The sequence below is a fragment of the Dysidea avara genome, chromosome 13 (assembly GCF_963678975.1).
Source record: "Dysidea avara chromosome 13, odDysAvar1.4, whole genome shotgun sequence".
Taxonomy (NCBI): Eukaryota; Metazoa; Porifera; class Demospongiae; order Dictyoceratida; family Dysideidae; genus Dysidea; species Dysidea avara.
Genome location: NC_089284.1, coordinates 12234991 through 12250870, shown reverse-complemented (window position 1 = coordinate 12250870; position 15880 = coordinate 12234991). Strand labels below are relative to the sequence as shown.

Here is a 15880-nt window from a genome sequence, read left to right as displayed (position 1 = left end):
GTATGTGCTTTTTGTGAAGGGGAGCACGTTTACAGGCTTAGCCTTTTGTGTACCATTGTCTTTTGACAAAAATGGATAATTTAATCTAATCTAATCTAATAATGCCAGTTTCTAGCTATTGGGTTGCTTCATCATGTCGTAAAGATACAGTCTTGTTTTTCCGGATGACCAGATTGTGTTCTCCCTTTGTTTCTTATGTTTTGTGCAGTGGTAGTACCGTAGCCAGTGAGGTCCAACCGAGGCACGGTTATTTCTAATTGAAAACTTAAACTTATATTTCTTGGCACAATAGCTGATTAATTCTTCTCTCTGCAACAGTGATATCAGGGCAGAGTTGATGTACACATTATTATTCCATTTAGGTAGTGATAGATCTGAGTTGTGGTGATCAAGACAGAATTTTCCATTTGTTTGCTTCATTATCTAAGCAAAGGTCTGATTTCAACTTCTTGCCAAGTTGAGTGACTGAAGTAATTTGAGCCTCTACACCTAGAGATGTGTATATAGTATGTATATAGTTATGAGACTGAATTTATACTGTAGATACATACATGCACCATGCAAAGCAACACTGTATGTGCAAAATTAATGAAATAGCCATAGCTGATATATAGCCTTAACATAAGTTACATAACTATAAGCCGCAGGCCGCAACAGCAAGCAAGTATAGCTGGTGCAACTAACAGCTGGCAGCAAGCAACAAGTAACTCCCCCCCGGGTATAATCAGTAAATGCTGCCCGAGATACTACCTGCCCAGTAATAATAATAAAGTACGGCAACACTGCACACTGCCGGTTGGTCAGCAGCAGTAGAACAACAACAAGCAAGCAATAGCAACGCTAAAAATTAGCCAACTAAACTGTGATCTGTCATGCTACAACCGGTCCCCCCGGACCAGTTGCAGCAACCATACTTGGTCCCCCCGGACTACTTGCAACACTGACTGCAACTTGTCCCCCCCGGAAAACTTACGCCGCCACAGTTGGTCCCCCTCTGCCATAAGTGGTCCTCCACTGGCTTTATCATAGACTCGATCATAGTAGAGATTTCCAACTAAATTAAATAATTAACATTCCATACATTCATTGGTATGACAAATATTGTGTATTGTTTCAGGGTCATTTTAGTACAAACTCCACCTCAATCAGTGGTTCCTATCAAAAGATATAAGGAAAAGAAGTTGACAGTGTGATGATTTTTGTGTACAGCATTTTCAATGCTTTTTATGTATATTGCATGGCACCAAACACAATATTCAAAGTGTCATAAATCTAGATAGGAAACTAATAACGACATGAAATTTTCACCACGTATCTATTTTATGAAGAACAGCGTATGAACTAAGTAAAACCTCTCAAAAGTGACCACTTCTTTGTAGACTGACCACTCAGAATATTACATGAATAAAGCAAGTGATTCACAGATAAAACTGTGTGTATTGTGTAATACTAAGTATACACAGGTACCTAATGCATTTTCAGGGATAACTAACTAGAAAAATTAGTAATATTTTATAACATGGCAAGTACTGGCATCACAAGTCACAATTAACACATACTTCGGAAACATGACAATCAATAACACAATGTAAGAGCAACATTATTTTTAAAATAGATTTGTTTGGACACTGTTCAGCTTTATTTGTCACATTGTAAGCACTAAGGATGATAATTATTATATAACACAATGACATCACTATACTACAAAGAGAAATTATAAATAGTTTCTGATCAAAATTATAATCACTGAAGCTGCTATAAAATGGATCAAAACAGCAGTAAATATACACCAGAATATAACAACAGGTAAGTGTGAAGCCATGTAAGGTTGGTATCACATGCCAGTCTCCACTTTTGAAAAGATTATGCTCAACCTTGAACCTTATTTTGCAATTCCGCGCAAGACAACAAACTGCTCACCTTCAAACTATACTTGCATCGATGCAGGGGGATGCCTTGAAGCCCAGGGTGATTGTAAGGCTGAATTCTGAGCAGTGTTAGATGGCGATTTACCTTTAAAAGGGCCATATTTCCATCGTAATCCAACATCAGTCGTCCTCCAATCAAAAAACACATGGCAAAATCGAAATCAGCATATACGGTTTGCTCAGAACCACTTTCTTCGTCCTCATCAGCAACAGATTCACGCGGAAACACTCGAAAACTTTGGCTATCACAGGTGCCACATTCTTCCAATTAGAATTACGTACGCAATTATTTGTATGGGCTCCCTATGGGGATTTTTATTTCTCAAACTTTGATTTGCTGTATTTCAATAAATACCGCATGGATTTTAATCCAGTAAAGTGCATTACAAAGTACGAAGCATTGGCTACCATTTACTTGAACGGCAGCTTGTGAAACGTTTATTGAAGGTCTATAATTTAAGTAGCAAAAATATGTGTGAAAAATTGGTAGGTTGGAAATCGCTAATCATAGATCTTTGAGGAGGCGTAGGGCTAGGCACAAAGTGTCCCACTGTGTGCCGACCTAGTTTCCCGTTCCACTGTGGCCTTCGATGTGGGCTTATAATTACTGGTATGCGTAGGTGTTATACAAGATCGAGATACTCTAATAGAGCAGTCAGTCAATACTCTAATAGAACAGTCACTTAACATCTACAATTGCATTGGTACATTTAGCCTGCTAAGGAATGCGATCTTGGGTATGCCATTCTTTAGGTCTATAATAATAATCTGCTGGAATAAGTGTCACTCTATACAACTCTTGATCAATGTAGTCCACATAAAAAGCCAAACCATTCAAGTTATTTTGTCCTGCAAAAAGCTTTAACTTCTGGGGAGCACAGATCCCTACTCCATATACTGGTGCACCCCTTTTGATAAACCCTGGATCAGCTGCTGTAAACATTAGGGGTAAAAACATTATAGCTAGCTAGCACATACAGTGGAACCTCTCTTAACAAACTCCCTGAATTAAGGACACAATAGAAAAAACCACCATAATAAGGACAAATATGTTGGTCCCAACCAGTCTCGTGGTCAATACATTTTTACCTCTGAAAAAGGAAAACTTCTAGATTACAGCAAAAAGTGGCCAAAAATTCTGGGTCCCACAATGTCCATAATAGAAAGGTTCCACTGTACAATTAAACTTGCAGCTCAATTCCGACAAGATAAATTACATATAAATGACATAATAACAAAACTTTAGCTGACACTATTATTAGTAGCTAACTATTAGTGTTCACAGTATTGAAGTTGACTGGCACAATCCACTGGCAGAGCAAGAGGCTAATGAAGATTTATTGGTCGTGATGCCTGAGCATATAATGTACCCACATCCATGCATTACAGCTACAGTGCTATCTAAATGATGATGAAAAGTATAATGGCTTAATACACATCATGTAAATGCAATTATAAGAGGTTCTTGGAAAGGTAATCTTATGTCATTGACATGAAGCATGACTAAATTAGGAGCCAGATTTTCATACAAGTGCAGTAACACCTTCACTGATCTCATGCATGCACAACACTATAATGCAGTCCACAATGAGCTGATATTGTAGTCATTAAGTCAACAGGAAGGTCACTGCCATCTGAATCAATAGCTATGTAGCAGTTGTAAACTGGAACTGCAATTTCACCATCTATAATTAAAGTATTTGAGCTCTTTACAGCTATTGACCATATCCTGCACAGTCAAGGAGTATAATGCACAAGAAGAGAATATCATAATATCAAGCAATAAAGATACCAGATATCATTTTCAAGGATAATTGTTTGTAATGATCATGTGATCAATAACTAACTTACTCACACTTAATTTTTTATATTGCATGTATACTCTTTTAGAGTCCTGCAACTTTGAATCGGCTTTTCTTTATCAGTGACCTCTACTGACTCCACACACACACACACACACAAGTCTGTTTGTTGTCAACTGCTAAGCCGTAACATTACTGGGTATACAATATCTGCTGTAATTGTATATACCTGATTTTCTACATAAGTAAGTCCTAAAATGTTAATCCTTGCTGGTTGTCACAATCAGTTGCTCCAATGCAAGTGACTGAAAAGCACATCAAGTTAAAATAAAGTCAATAACAGGTTTTAAAATGGAGAATCTATTGTACATAACTGAACAAATGATTTCTTATTTTCAACTAGCAAAGTTTCATTTTTACATGCATGCTGCTTAGGCTCATTGCCAGAAAGACAGCGGCTTGCCTTTTTGCATTAGCTTTGGTTATTCTGCTAGGCTTGAGCTAATAGTTATTATACTTTGAAAATAGCCTATTATGCGTTTGAGCAGTGCTCAAAAATCCAGCCTATTATGCTCAAAATTTAACCTTTTTTTAACATCAAGAGGTGGTTAAGTTTGAATAGCCACCACATCGATTTTTGAAACTGAGGTAATAAATGCTGCAGTAGTAAATAAGGTATAAGATATGGCCGGTATAGAACAATAAAACTATTGTGTGGGGTGATTCAATTAAACTATTATTATTATTATTATTATTATTATTATAATGCTTTACAGTGTACGATACAAATAGGGATATGATTACAAAGACGGAAATTAGTTAGGAATACACTGAAGGTCTACTAGCATAGCTAGTAGCCTAAAAAGTTTAAAACTAAAAGTAGGTGTAATTACAATTAATTATATAGGGGTGTGTGCGGTGTATGCATACATTTACAGCAAGGACATGAGTAATGATATGTACAAGGGTTAGAAGAATCAAAATTTTCTAAGAAGTGATTATAAAATATTGATTTTAGTTGACGTTTGAGAGAAGCAACTGAAGATTCAATGTTTAACGGGGGAAGAGAATTCCACCATAGATATTGATTCCACAAACGAGGTAGTCTACAAAAATTGCCAGCCGTTGCACCATCTTTTTTCTATGTCTCTCCAATATGCATACATCCCCTCGAGTTGGAAGATCCATAAGATTGTACCTATCTTCAAGGCTGGTGATAAAACTTCGGTTAAGAACTACAGACCCATCTCATTGCTTTCCAGCACATCAAAGGTACTTGAGCGATTAGTGTATAATAAAATAGTAAATCACCTGGTAACTCAAATTTATCCCTGCCAGTTTGGCTTTATAAAAGGAGCTTCCACCTTACAACAGCTTTTAATATTCTTTGACTTCTTGACCAACAGCCCAACGCAAATTGATACTATATACCTGGATATACGTAAAGCCTTTGACACTGTTTCACATGGAATCCTACTAAATCACCTCTGGTCTTTTGGCATTACTGGTACCCTGTGGTCGTGGTTTAAATGCTACCTCACTGACCGAGTACAGCAGGTATCTATCAACAATACCTTATCTGACAGTGTACTACCAGTTATATCTGGCGTCCCCCAGGGAAGTATTTTAGGTCCCCTGTTATTTCTAGTTTATATGAACAATATCTCTTCCAGTATAGAAGTTAGTCAAGTATTGAAGTTTGCTGATGACATGAAATGTTTTATGACCATCTCGTGTGATGAGGACCGCATCAAGCTCCAGCAAGATGTTGACTCTATTATTCACCAAACAGTCCTTTCCAATCTAACTATCAACTTTACCAAGTGTGTACATGTTCCCTTCAAATCAACGTCCAATACCAGATACCTTATTTCCAACACAGAAATCAATTGTCAGGAGACTCAAAAAGACCTGGGAGTGATTGTCTCCAGTGACCTGAAGTGGTCAAATCACTACAATTCTATAATATCTAAAGCATATAAATCGTTGGCTCTGATACGACGTACTTTTTGTTCCAATCACTACCCATCAGTCAAGCTACATCTGTATATTACTCTAGTTCGTCCTCATCTTACCTATTGCTCTCAGTTATGGCGACCGTACCTAATCAAGGACATCTTATGTTTTGAGCGTATTCAACGTCAAGCAACCAAACACATCTTGAATAATTATAATATCAGCTACAAATCCAGGTTATTAGAACTTCATCTTCTACCATTCATGTATATCCTCGAGATTCAGGATTTTTTGTTTGCGATCAAGTCACTTAAGTCACCCACAAGAAACTTTGACATTAATAGATACATTACATTTACTCAGGGTCACACCAGATCCTCTACACATAATAAACTCAAACATCGTCTCCATATTACTAACTTAAATAGAAACTCTTATTTCCACCGTCTTCCTCGTTTGTGGAATGCTCTTCCTGTAATCAATACCAATTTATCAATTGCAACCATCAAGGCTAAACTAAAGAAATTTATGTGGAATCATTTTGTAACTCATTTTGACGATGACAATCACTGTACCTACCATTATCTATGTCCGTGCAGCAAATGTCACAATCTCTCGCCACCATCAAACTTTCAAACACTATAGCTAAGTTATAATTAGTTAAAGTAATTATAATGTATGTATAACTTGTGTTTTTAGGCTGCAAGTACCAGTTGCTTGCAGACCCTTGGCATACTTGCCATAAAGTAATAATAAAAATAATAAAAAATGTCTGTCACGGTTGTTAAATTGTCTAACATGTTGTAATTTATTGTGGGTAGAAGACCTGGTTGAACTGCAGGAGAAAATCACAAAGTCAGTAATGTTGAAATTTGCAGTAGGATTCTTGAGACTTTTAATAAAAAATAAAATATCAGCTAGTTCATATCTCATCATCAATGGAAGTACATTTAAGGTAATTAAACGAGACTTATAATCAGAATCGTAATCATTTAGAATAAACTTTGTAGCGCGTCTTTGAACCCTTTCAAAGGAAGTAATATCTTTAGTTAACTGTGGTCTCCAGAGTTGTGAACAGTAGGTTAACTGAGAGCAAACAAGCGTCAAATATAGTTGTTTCTTAGTTGTAATGGAGTGAAAGGCACCAAATGTGCGCCTCAGGAGTCCTAACATCTTGTAGGCCTTAGCGACTATAGAATTGTGATGGTGAGTCCATGAAAGGTCACTACTGATGTAAATACCTAGATCTTTCTGAGAAGTGACAATGTTTATGGATGAGCTGTTGGGGGATTCATAGGTGAATTCATGAACCAAATACGATGAGAATAATCGGAGTAAAAATGTTTTATCATAATTAATGAAAAGGTTCCAATGTGAGCTCCAGGTAATAAATGAGCAGAGGTCTTCTTGGAGGGATTTATTGTCCTGAAGAGAGTTAATAATTTTGGTAAGCTTGGCGTCGTCTGCAAATAAGAATAACTTTGAGAAAGATATATATTGAGATATGTCATTAATATAAGCAATGAAGAACAATGGTCCCAAAATGCTTCCCTGCGGTACCCCAGATAACTATTACATATCACACTATAAGTTTACTAACTTATTGGCTTGTAAGAACCACTTAAGGTCACCATACTGCATTAGTTCTAGTGACATTAATGGAGAGTTTAAAGTTTACACACTAAGACTAGAACAGAACCTTTCAGCTATAGCCTGCCTGTATATACCATTTTTGACAAAACTGAAAATTTAGTGCATGCCGGCATTTTCAAAAAAAATTATTGTCTATAGCTATTGAAGCTGCACATGAGGCGTGAAACATGCAGCTAGTAATTTCCGATCACTGACCAAGCCTATATCCAAGTGAATTAATGGTTTTCACCATTGGTAGAACAGCTGTCTAACCCATACTCCAGAGTATAGAGATTAAATCATGTTTTATTATAGAACTGAGAAAACTATAGCCAACTGTTCAGTTGGTGTGTCATGGCCTTTGGTAAGTGGAAATGGTAAATTGAGCATTACAAGTTACACATGCACCGAAGTGATGGAGGTTCCCAGAAGCTTTATTTGTAGCTTCTTCCTGAGATGCATCTTAGTGTTATCCTGTCACATACTGCTGGCAACTGTATGTGGATGACTACTGCATGACACTAAGCCATGTCATGGTGGTGACTGTTAAATACTATTTAAGGATTTGACTGACTGCTCTATTAGAGTATATTTTGTTAGTATTTTTGAAAGGGGGATCGAAAAGGACACCGGTGTCCACAACGCGTTACACGAATTAAAAACCACGTGCAAATGCAAAACAATGCAATCTTCAGAATTATATGTTTAAGAATAGGCCATGCGTTACTCAAGTTTCACTTCACTGTTACAGGACTCGTATTTCGTGGAGGGCAGTGCGTTTTGATCAAGACGTTGCGGAGCTAGTACTGACTAGGAAGCTGATAGTGGAGATTTCATTAGGGGGACCAGCTGCAGCAGGGCGGACCATCTGCAGCAACTTTACATGGTCCGGCCGGACTACTTGAGGCGCGGTAGTTGTTCCGGCCGGACCACTTGCGGCGGGGGACCACCTGCAGCGTGACATATCACGCGATGTCTAATGAGTATTAATTAGAATAATTGGAACATGTCAAGTGAGGACGTCGTTACGGTAGATATACCGGTAGACGACAAAGGAGATTCGACGGTGGTGCATTTAATGCCCTGTGGAATAGATACCAAAAATGATAACGGTGTCGCTGAAGCCAAAGTGAATTGCTATTTTACTTCTACGATCAAGGAGGAAAGTCCAAATGGTATGTTGCACTAGCATACAAGGCCACTATTTGGTTATTTTCCCAATGTAGCGTGCGGGCGGGCGGGTCATTACCATCATCCCTAGTACTTGCCACACTATAGCATAGATATTACAGCGGATTTTTCTTAGTCTCGCGTGGCCAGACCTCTTTTCTCGGCACGGCGCTTATCGATTGCATTATAAGCGCCTGCTCAATGCTTGAAATACAGCATAAGCATCGTGAAAATGATTTTACAAGCCTCAAACTCGCCGCCATATTTCATCGAGTAACAACTCAGAAAACCAGGCTACAATTGTCATGCCTATCTTAACCGTCCGTCTGTTTCCACTCAACCAACAGCGTCATAGTAAGTGACATATTTAGCTATTTAACAAGAGCTGAGATCCCCAAACACCTTCCAAGCAACACGAAACGGATACCACTGTTGTACTGTACCACTCAGCTCATGCCGATTTACTGGTTTTGATACTTAGCCGATCAGGATCTGTACCCTAGCCATTGGAACTGTAGAGGTAGCAGACAGATATGATGCTGTAAAGCCCCAGTTCTATGCCGCCTAGTATAACCATAGATAATATAGTATCTAAGGTACAACCATAGATAGTATTAGTAGATTAAAAATTATAAATTTAAAAATGAAGTAGGGATCCAAACGATAGAAAGTAGTGAAACAAGAGATGAACGATGGTAGCTATTACAGCATAGCTTGGTGGGAAATCCCTACTTTGGCATGGTGATTTCTCACCGAGCTATGCTGTAATAGCTACCGTCGTTCATCTCTTGTTGATTTCCCACCAAGCTATGCTGTAATAGCTACCATCGTTCATCTCTTGTTTCACTACTTTTTATCGCTTGGATCCCTACTTAATTTTTAAATTTATAATTTTTAATATACTAATTTTTTTGTTAAGGGATACAGACATACGACTGTTCTATTAGGGTGACTGCTGCATTGGAGTATCTCTAGTCAGCCTGCAAAGATGTGTGCTAGCCCTAAAGGGGGCGTGGTCACTGTGGTTTCGATCCATTATTAGAGTAGTATCTCGAGTCAGCCTTCCAACTTGAAGGTGTGTGGTCACTGAAATACAGCTAGCGTAAAAGGGTGTGTCATCGTGGTTTCAATCGATAGAATGATAATGTGTAGAATAAAGAATGGGCGTGATCTTGTGACCTATTGTGAAAGCTATCTAGTACCGGTATCTTCTGTACAGAAGTGTAGTCTAAACGCCTTGAATAATTTTGTGGCGTCTATTATGCTGCTTAGAGAAAGTGTTGATACAGAGAATTAACGCCTCGATATGGTTTTGTTGGATGAAGAAAAAGACAAGCAGCCTGATTGAAGAAAAAAGAAAAGACAAGGCACAGAGGGCACACACTTGTCGGAACCCCAAAAGGTACATCTCACTGGTGAGTTTGCTATTGTGGCATAAAATGGTGGCCGTGCGCTGCTTCATTTGGCCTCTAGGCTTGCAACTGTGGTCAGGCAGTCAGTCAGTCTAAAATTCAAGTTTTGGTGATTTTAAAAAATTCTATATCTGGCCACCTATAAGTGTTTTGTTGTATTTAATGCTGTTTTATGTATTATATGGACTAGTACTATTCCGTGAAGGTGATTTTCGTCTCGTAAGATACCTCTAGGATGATTTTTAAAGGAAGAATTTTAGGTGGCACGCGGAAATTTCACCAGAATCCCTACTTAAACGGTACGACCGTACCGTTTGTTATTCTCTGGGTACATAGAATATACTATCTATGGTACAACACTGGGTACAACACTTATGCGGTAGACTACAAAGGAAAAGTGTTAACGAGCACAATGCAGATTGTTCCTTTGAAAACCGACGGTACGCAATCCCAGGTGCGTAGTATATAATACCATGACTATAGCTAGCAAGGCTTATTTTCATACCTCAACTCTGTATAATTAACTGGCAGTTAGCTAACTTAGATAACTCTACATATAATGTGGTACCCTAACAACCGTAACATTCTGGTCCACTTCAGATGTATGTACGTATAGTCGTCCTTTGTGACAATTCATTGAGTTCAACCCGAGCGCTTTACTTGTTAAAAATTCTGCAAACACTTTTGTCAGATTGTTAGCTGCACAAATCTCTCACTTCTCATGGCTACAATGCATGAGATAGCTACTGCATGAGTGCAACAATCTGAACTACACATCCTCAATATTTCATCAGTCAGATCAAAATAATGGTTATATCTTTAATATTAAATAGGGAAATACATGCGGCAGTGAAAATACATGTGGGCGCTGATGAAAAACAGAAAATCATTAAACAGTGGAGCACTCAATGGTTGCACTACAGATACAAGAGGTCCGACACCTTCAATATAAATTAGACACATAGAAATCTAACTTCATTTCACTCAGTTACAACCAGGTAAATTAGCATTTTTTGAAATCCTCAGACACTAAAATCTATAAAATATTGGTGGGACTGTAATTTGGTGGGCAATACAATACTCCAAATTTTGATTTGATAGTATTCAAGTAGTTTGTTGTATAGCAGTTGATTTCTCTTGATGTTGAGTGCTAATACTTTACTTCACTAGTAGCCTAGCAATGAATTAAGGCTTGCGGATTGGAAATAAAGCACACCTGACCTACAAATGTATGCAATCTTCATGTGTGTTTGTTAGGCCTTTATTATTTTATTCCCGGTTTCCCATCACTGTCCACATCAGTTTTTAGGTAGCTGCACAAAATTTTAATTATTTGATTTAGACCATGTGAATGTACTATTAATGATAGAGGAGACACAGAATGACCAAGTATTAAGGTAAATGCATTAGTTGTGCATAGGGGTGGGCAATCTACTGATTTTTAGTTGTGCAATATATTTTTTTAAAAAACTGAATCACTAAATGTGACTGGATTTTGGGAAAATGATCCAAATCACACATTAAAAGTTTCGAGATAAACGGTTTTAAAGAATTCAAGCCAGCGTAACTCTCCAAGGATAGTAAGCACGCATATGAAATTTACACAAAAGATGCATCAATCTGTTACCTTTCAGGCCACTTCCAGTGCTTGTAGCTGCTTGTAGAGTTTCCCGCCAAATAAGATAGAAAATCTGAGCAGTTGGACGAGCAAAGTAGTATCACGAGTACTCACAAAGGGGTGGGCAAGGGTTAGACCTCAAAATGGAGACAGACCACGATTGGAGTCCAGAGACAAGATTACAGGGCTGTGCTGGCTCCTTAATGGCTGATATGTAGCTAAATCTACAGAAAAAATGTCTGGCCAACATTATCGGGCTGTCTACCAGTAAACCAGTGATTCTCGCCAAGCCAGATCCTTCGCAAGGCCTAAAAGTGCCACTCGAGCTCTACACACCACCCAGAAAAGACATCTGTTGAAACCAGCCTCGAGTAGTTTGAGTGGTACTGAGTGTCAAAACTAGTGGTACAATAGTGTAGCTATCCACTGGAGGTGTAGAAGGGTTAGACCTCAAAATGGAGACAGACCACGATTGGAGTCCAGAGACAAGATTACAGGGCTGTGCTGGCTCCTTAGTGGCTGATATGTAGCAAAATCCACTGGCCAACATTATCAGACTGTCCACCAGTAAACCAGTGATTCTTGCCAAGCCAGGTCCTTCACAAGGCCTAAAACCGCCACTCGTGCGCCACTCGAGCTCTACACACCACCCAGAAAAGATGTCTGTTGAAACCAGCCTCGAGTAGTTTGAGTGGTACTGAGTGTCAAAACTACTAGTACAATAGTGTAGCTATCCACTGGAGGCGTTAGTTTGATTTTGCCTGATGTGCGATTTGGATTGGTTTTGTAAAATCTGGTCACAAATATTTAACATTTGGTAATACAGCATACCGAGATACTGAGAATACCAGCAGAATACTGGAAATTACTGGTTTTCAAATTATTTAAACGGTATTATAGTAGAACGTGTTAGCAAAAGTGGAGCAAAGAGTGTAACATGGGACTACTAATAAGGTACTAATGGGAGACCAGTCAAATATGAGAGTGTTATTTGTTACCTGTGTCTAAAATGTTTGTTGGCGCTGTCTAAAAAGTTAACGCCTCCAATTTGTTTTCCCACCTGAAGAGTAAGCACTGCGTAGTCTACAATGAGGCTATTGATGCAATGGAAGGTTTTACATATTTAGTGGGTATTTAGTAACACTGCAATATTTATAATTAAAATACCATGGTATGATATTGATCAATACTGCCCACGTGCATATAAACATTAACTAACCCATCACTTGTGTTCAACAGGATGCATCGAGGGGTCTGCAACTCCCCTGAAATCTCGTACAGCCTCTTTGAAATCTTTGAAAATTGTTGCGATGTTCCTGTATTTTAAGTATCATGTGTGTCATCCTCACGAGTAGCCCTAAACTCTTGTCAACAAAAATCCTCAAGAAAAGTTTCCGTACATTTTCAGATACTAAGCATCACGTGATTAACCTATTCCGGATACTGAAGATTTCATTTGCTCTGAAATTTTGCCATGAATTGTTTGAAATCCTGTACAGATTTTTGTAGTTGCGTCCCCCCCCTCCCCCCTTCCAGGATGCAATCAAAATACTCTAATAGAGCAGTCATATACTTTATACAGTGAAGTGCTTAATTACTAATCTCCTCCCACCCACATCAGTTTTTACTGCACTATGTGACAGGAAACAGACAGTATAATAATGATGGCCTTAACCAATGGTCAATTATTGGACTGGTGTGTTCATTTAACTAGGTACTGTACTGTATGTACAATGTCAGTATGTCATATACCGTATTAGGACCTTTCCCATATAAACACCTGGCAGTATATAGTCTTGCAAATACTGATGTGTAGATATGCACAAATGTTTCACTGTGTTAGGCACATGTTTCAATAACATGTGAATATGTGTGATAATTGTGGCACAACTTTTTATAATGTAAATGGTTACTATTAGTCAGACAGGGGTGGAGAACAGTACTCTAAGGGGGCAGTCATGTGGGGTGGCTGTCAGTTAGAAAGTGCTTTAAAAATCGTTACCGTACTCTTAGTGTCCGTTAGTGTGCCGAAGCATGCCAATACCGGGGAGCCTGGGGGCATGCCACCACAGGAAAATTTGAATGCGTTGAGAAATAGCATAGAACTCCTATAATATTATGACACTGTACAGTGTATATCATTAAGATACTGTACAAGTAGATACATCAGTAAATGAAGGCATTTGAGATGAGCTCATTTACTTGATTATGTATAGGTACATCACAGAGTATCTTGATCTCATGCACTCCCAATATATTGATTCGTATTCCATCTTGTATAACCTTTAGCGCAATTTCTACTGACTACTAGTTGGTGTAGTTTAGTCTCTGGGCATTGGAAAAAGTGAGGGGCACTGCCCCAGCACTCTTCAAAACGAGGGGGCAGTTGTCCCCTCTGCCCCCCTCAATTTCTCCACAGGTGTCCATGACATGCACTACAAACACAGGGTGTGTGGGTACATTGCATTCAAACTTGCACAACTAATAAATTTTGATGTCATTACAGTTTTCCATTGTTATTAAATTGTTCAGATGTGGATTCCATAACACCCCTTTGTGATGGGGCGTACCCATACGCCTGGTTTTTGCAGTCCTAGTCATACTATTATTGTATAGCAGGCCTAGAAAAGCAGTCCTTACATTGTAGACAGAGTTTGAGGCTTGTTTTAAAATTTACTTACAAAATTGTTTTTAGAATTCAATCCAGTGCATAGACAGTATTTACTATGTTGTATTGAATTTCACTAACAGAGAGCCTTCAGGGAACCTAGAGCCTGTTACTACATGCTGAATAATACGAGTAGGGAATCTCAACTACATATATCTTGTATTTCACTATATTCTACAGCACTTATAATCCTTACCTGTGATGATGCAGAGAATATGATCGTGATGGTTAAACAGCAGTCAACATGCTAGTTGCCCTTGAATGATATACGTATAGAGTGAGCTTTGTTGAACAGTCTGAGATACAAGCTAATTATCCTAAAACATTCCATCTTTGTTAAACTCCTTTAAAATCGTTACACAACACTGAATTCCGCCATGCACAGTTACTTGTATGTTCTAGCTGGACTCTGTTGATATGACCAAATTTATTAGAATTCTACTGCACAGACTCCCTTCTCTATTGCTGTATAGTTCATTGCTATCACATTCCCTGCAGCATTACTGTATTATGGTAAGGAGTGTATATGCATTGTGGAGTGTATAATGAACAGTAGTGAAATTCTTACAAGACATTTTTTTTGTTTATACCATATTTAATAGCAGATTGTAGGGGCTTTAGTTAGTGAGACTCAAAAATCCAACCATAGCATGTGTGAAAAGCAAGTTTGTCAGTAACACCTGTTTGTAATTATTTATGCACAAATAGTCCAGTACCCTGTAAATAGAGTGGGTCTGTATATTTAATGGTAAGGGACCATTCATAATTTTCCGTCTTTATGCAAGCGTACAAAGAGTACTCTTTTTTCTAACCCCTCCCTCCTTCACAAAGCATACTGTATAAATGTTGATACTATGTACAGTACATACATGATTATTCATCATTTTATAAGCGTACATGTGATCTAACCCCCTCCCCCCTAGCATACTCTTGTGTAAAGGCTGAAAATAATGGATGACCCCTAAAGAAAGTTTATGGGGAAAAAACAATACAAAGCAAATGTTTCAAGTTTTTATTAGAATATATTTCATTTAGTTTTCAGAGCTTCCTTCAGAGGCAGACCATTACATGGAGCACTAGTGACACTACCAGACAACTACAAAGGTATGTATGGGTTAGTGTGACTCCGTGCATATTGTATATAGATGGGTTGCCTTTTTTTAACCATAACACCGTCCGTACAAGTTTTGTAAGCCAAAAATTTTAGTTTTAGTGTACTAGTGTTAGTCAGCTCTTAGTGCAAGTGTATTTGTCATGCAAGGGGAAAGCAGTTCTTGTGAATCCATACATTATCAACCTGCATGATTGATACTGTGACATCCATGTACTCCCTTGTACTACAGGAGTCGTGTTAAAAGAACAAGGTACAGCAGTCGCAGGTGTCACATACAACACAGTAGGACATTTCTCATCACTTTACTACTGGAATCTTGACAAGAACATTTCACAAGATGACCCCGTTCATCGTTGTCTACAGTGGACTAAACTATCTAATGCTGTGAGTATACTATGGACACATTGCAGTTATATTGTTTGTACTTTGTAGATCCATCAGAAAGTGTAACTGTCTTGTTGTCAAATGACTGGACTTTTAATGCATCCATGTCTATTTAATTAAACAAATACAAATGATCACACAGTAAACTTTTTTGTAGTGGGCATTTTGGGACCAGGAATTTGTAAGGCACCCTTTT

General features: G+C 38.2%; 1 protein-coding gene and 1 pseudogene across 1 annotated transcript; both read left to right on the top strand.

The window, feature by feature from the left end:
• Positions 1 to 196: 196 nt before the first annotated feature.
• Positions 197 to 322, top strand: LOC136243817 (U4 spliceosomal RNA; annotated as a pseudogene).
• Positions 323 to 8276: 7954 nt separating this feature from the next.
• Positions 8277 to 15830, top strand: LOC136243549 (ribonuclease H2 subunit C-like). The gene is made up of 4 exons (XM_066035061.1): positions 8277 to 8493; positions 15222 to 15290; positions 15530 to 15684; positions 15733 to 15830. The coding sequence occupies exons 1-4, from the start codon at positions 8325 to 8327 to the stop codon at positions 15748 to 15750; spliced, it is 411 nt and encodes a 136-aa protein (XP_065891133.1). The 5' UTR covers positions 8277 to 8324; the 3' UTR covers positions 15751 to 15830.
• Positions 15831 to 15880: the final 50 nt, after the last annotated feature.

Bases quoted from the DNA above. Each gene is read 5' to 3' on its own strand.
- LOC136243549 (XM_066035061.1), top strand. From the start codon at position 8,325: ATGTCAAGTGAGGACGTCGTTACGGTAGATATACCGGTAGACGACAAA. The intron at 8,494-15,221 runs GTATGTTGCACT...TATTTCATTTAG, and splicing joins CAAGGAGGAAAGTCCAAATG to TTTTCAGAGCTTCCTTCAGA. The intron at 15,291-15,529 runs GTATGTATGGGT...CTTGTACTACAG, and splicing joins ACTACCAGACAACTACAAAG to GAGTCGTGTTAAAAGAACAA.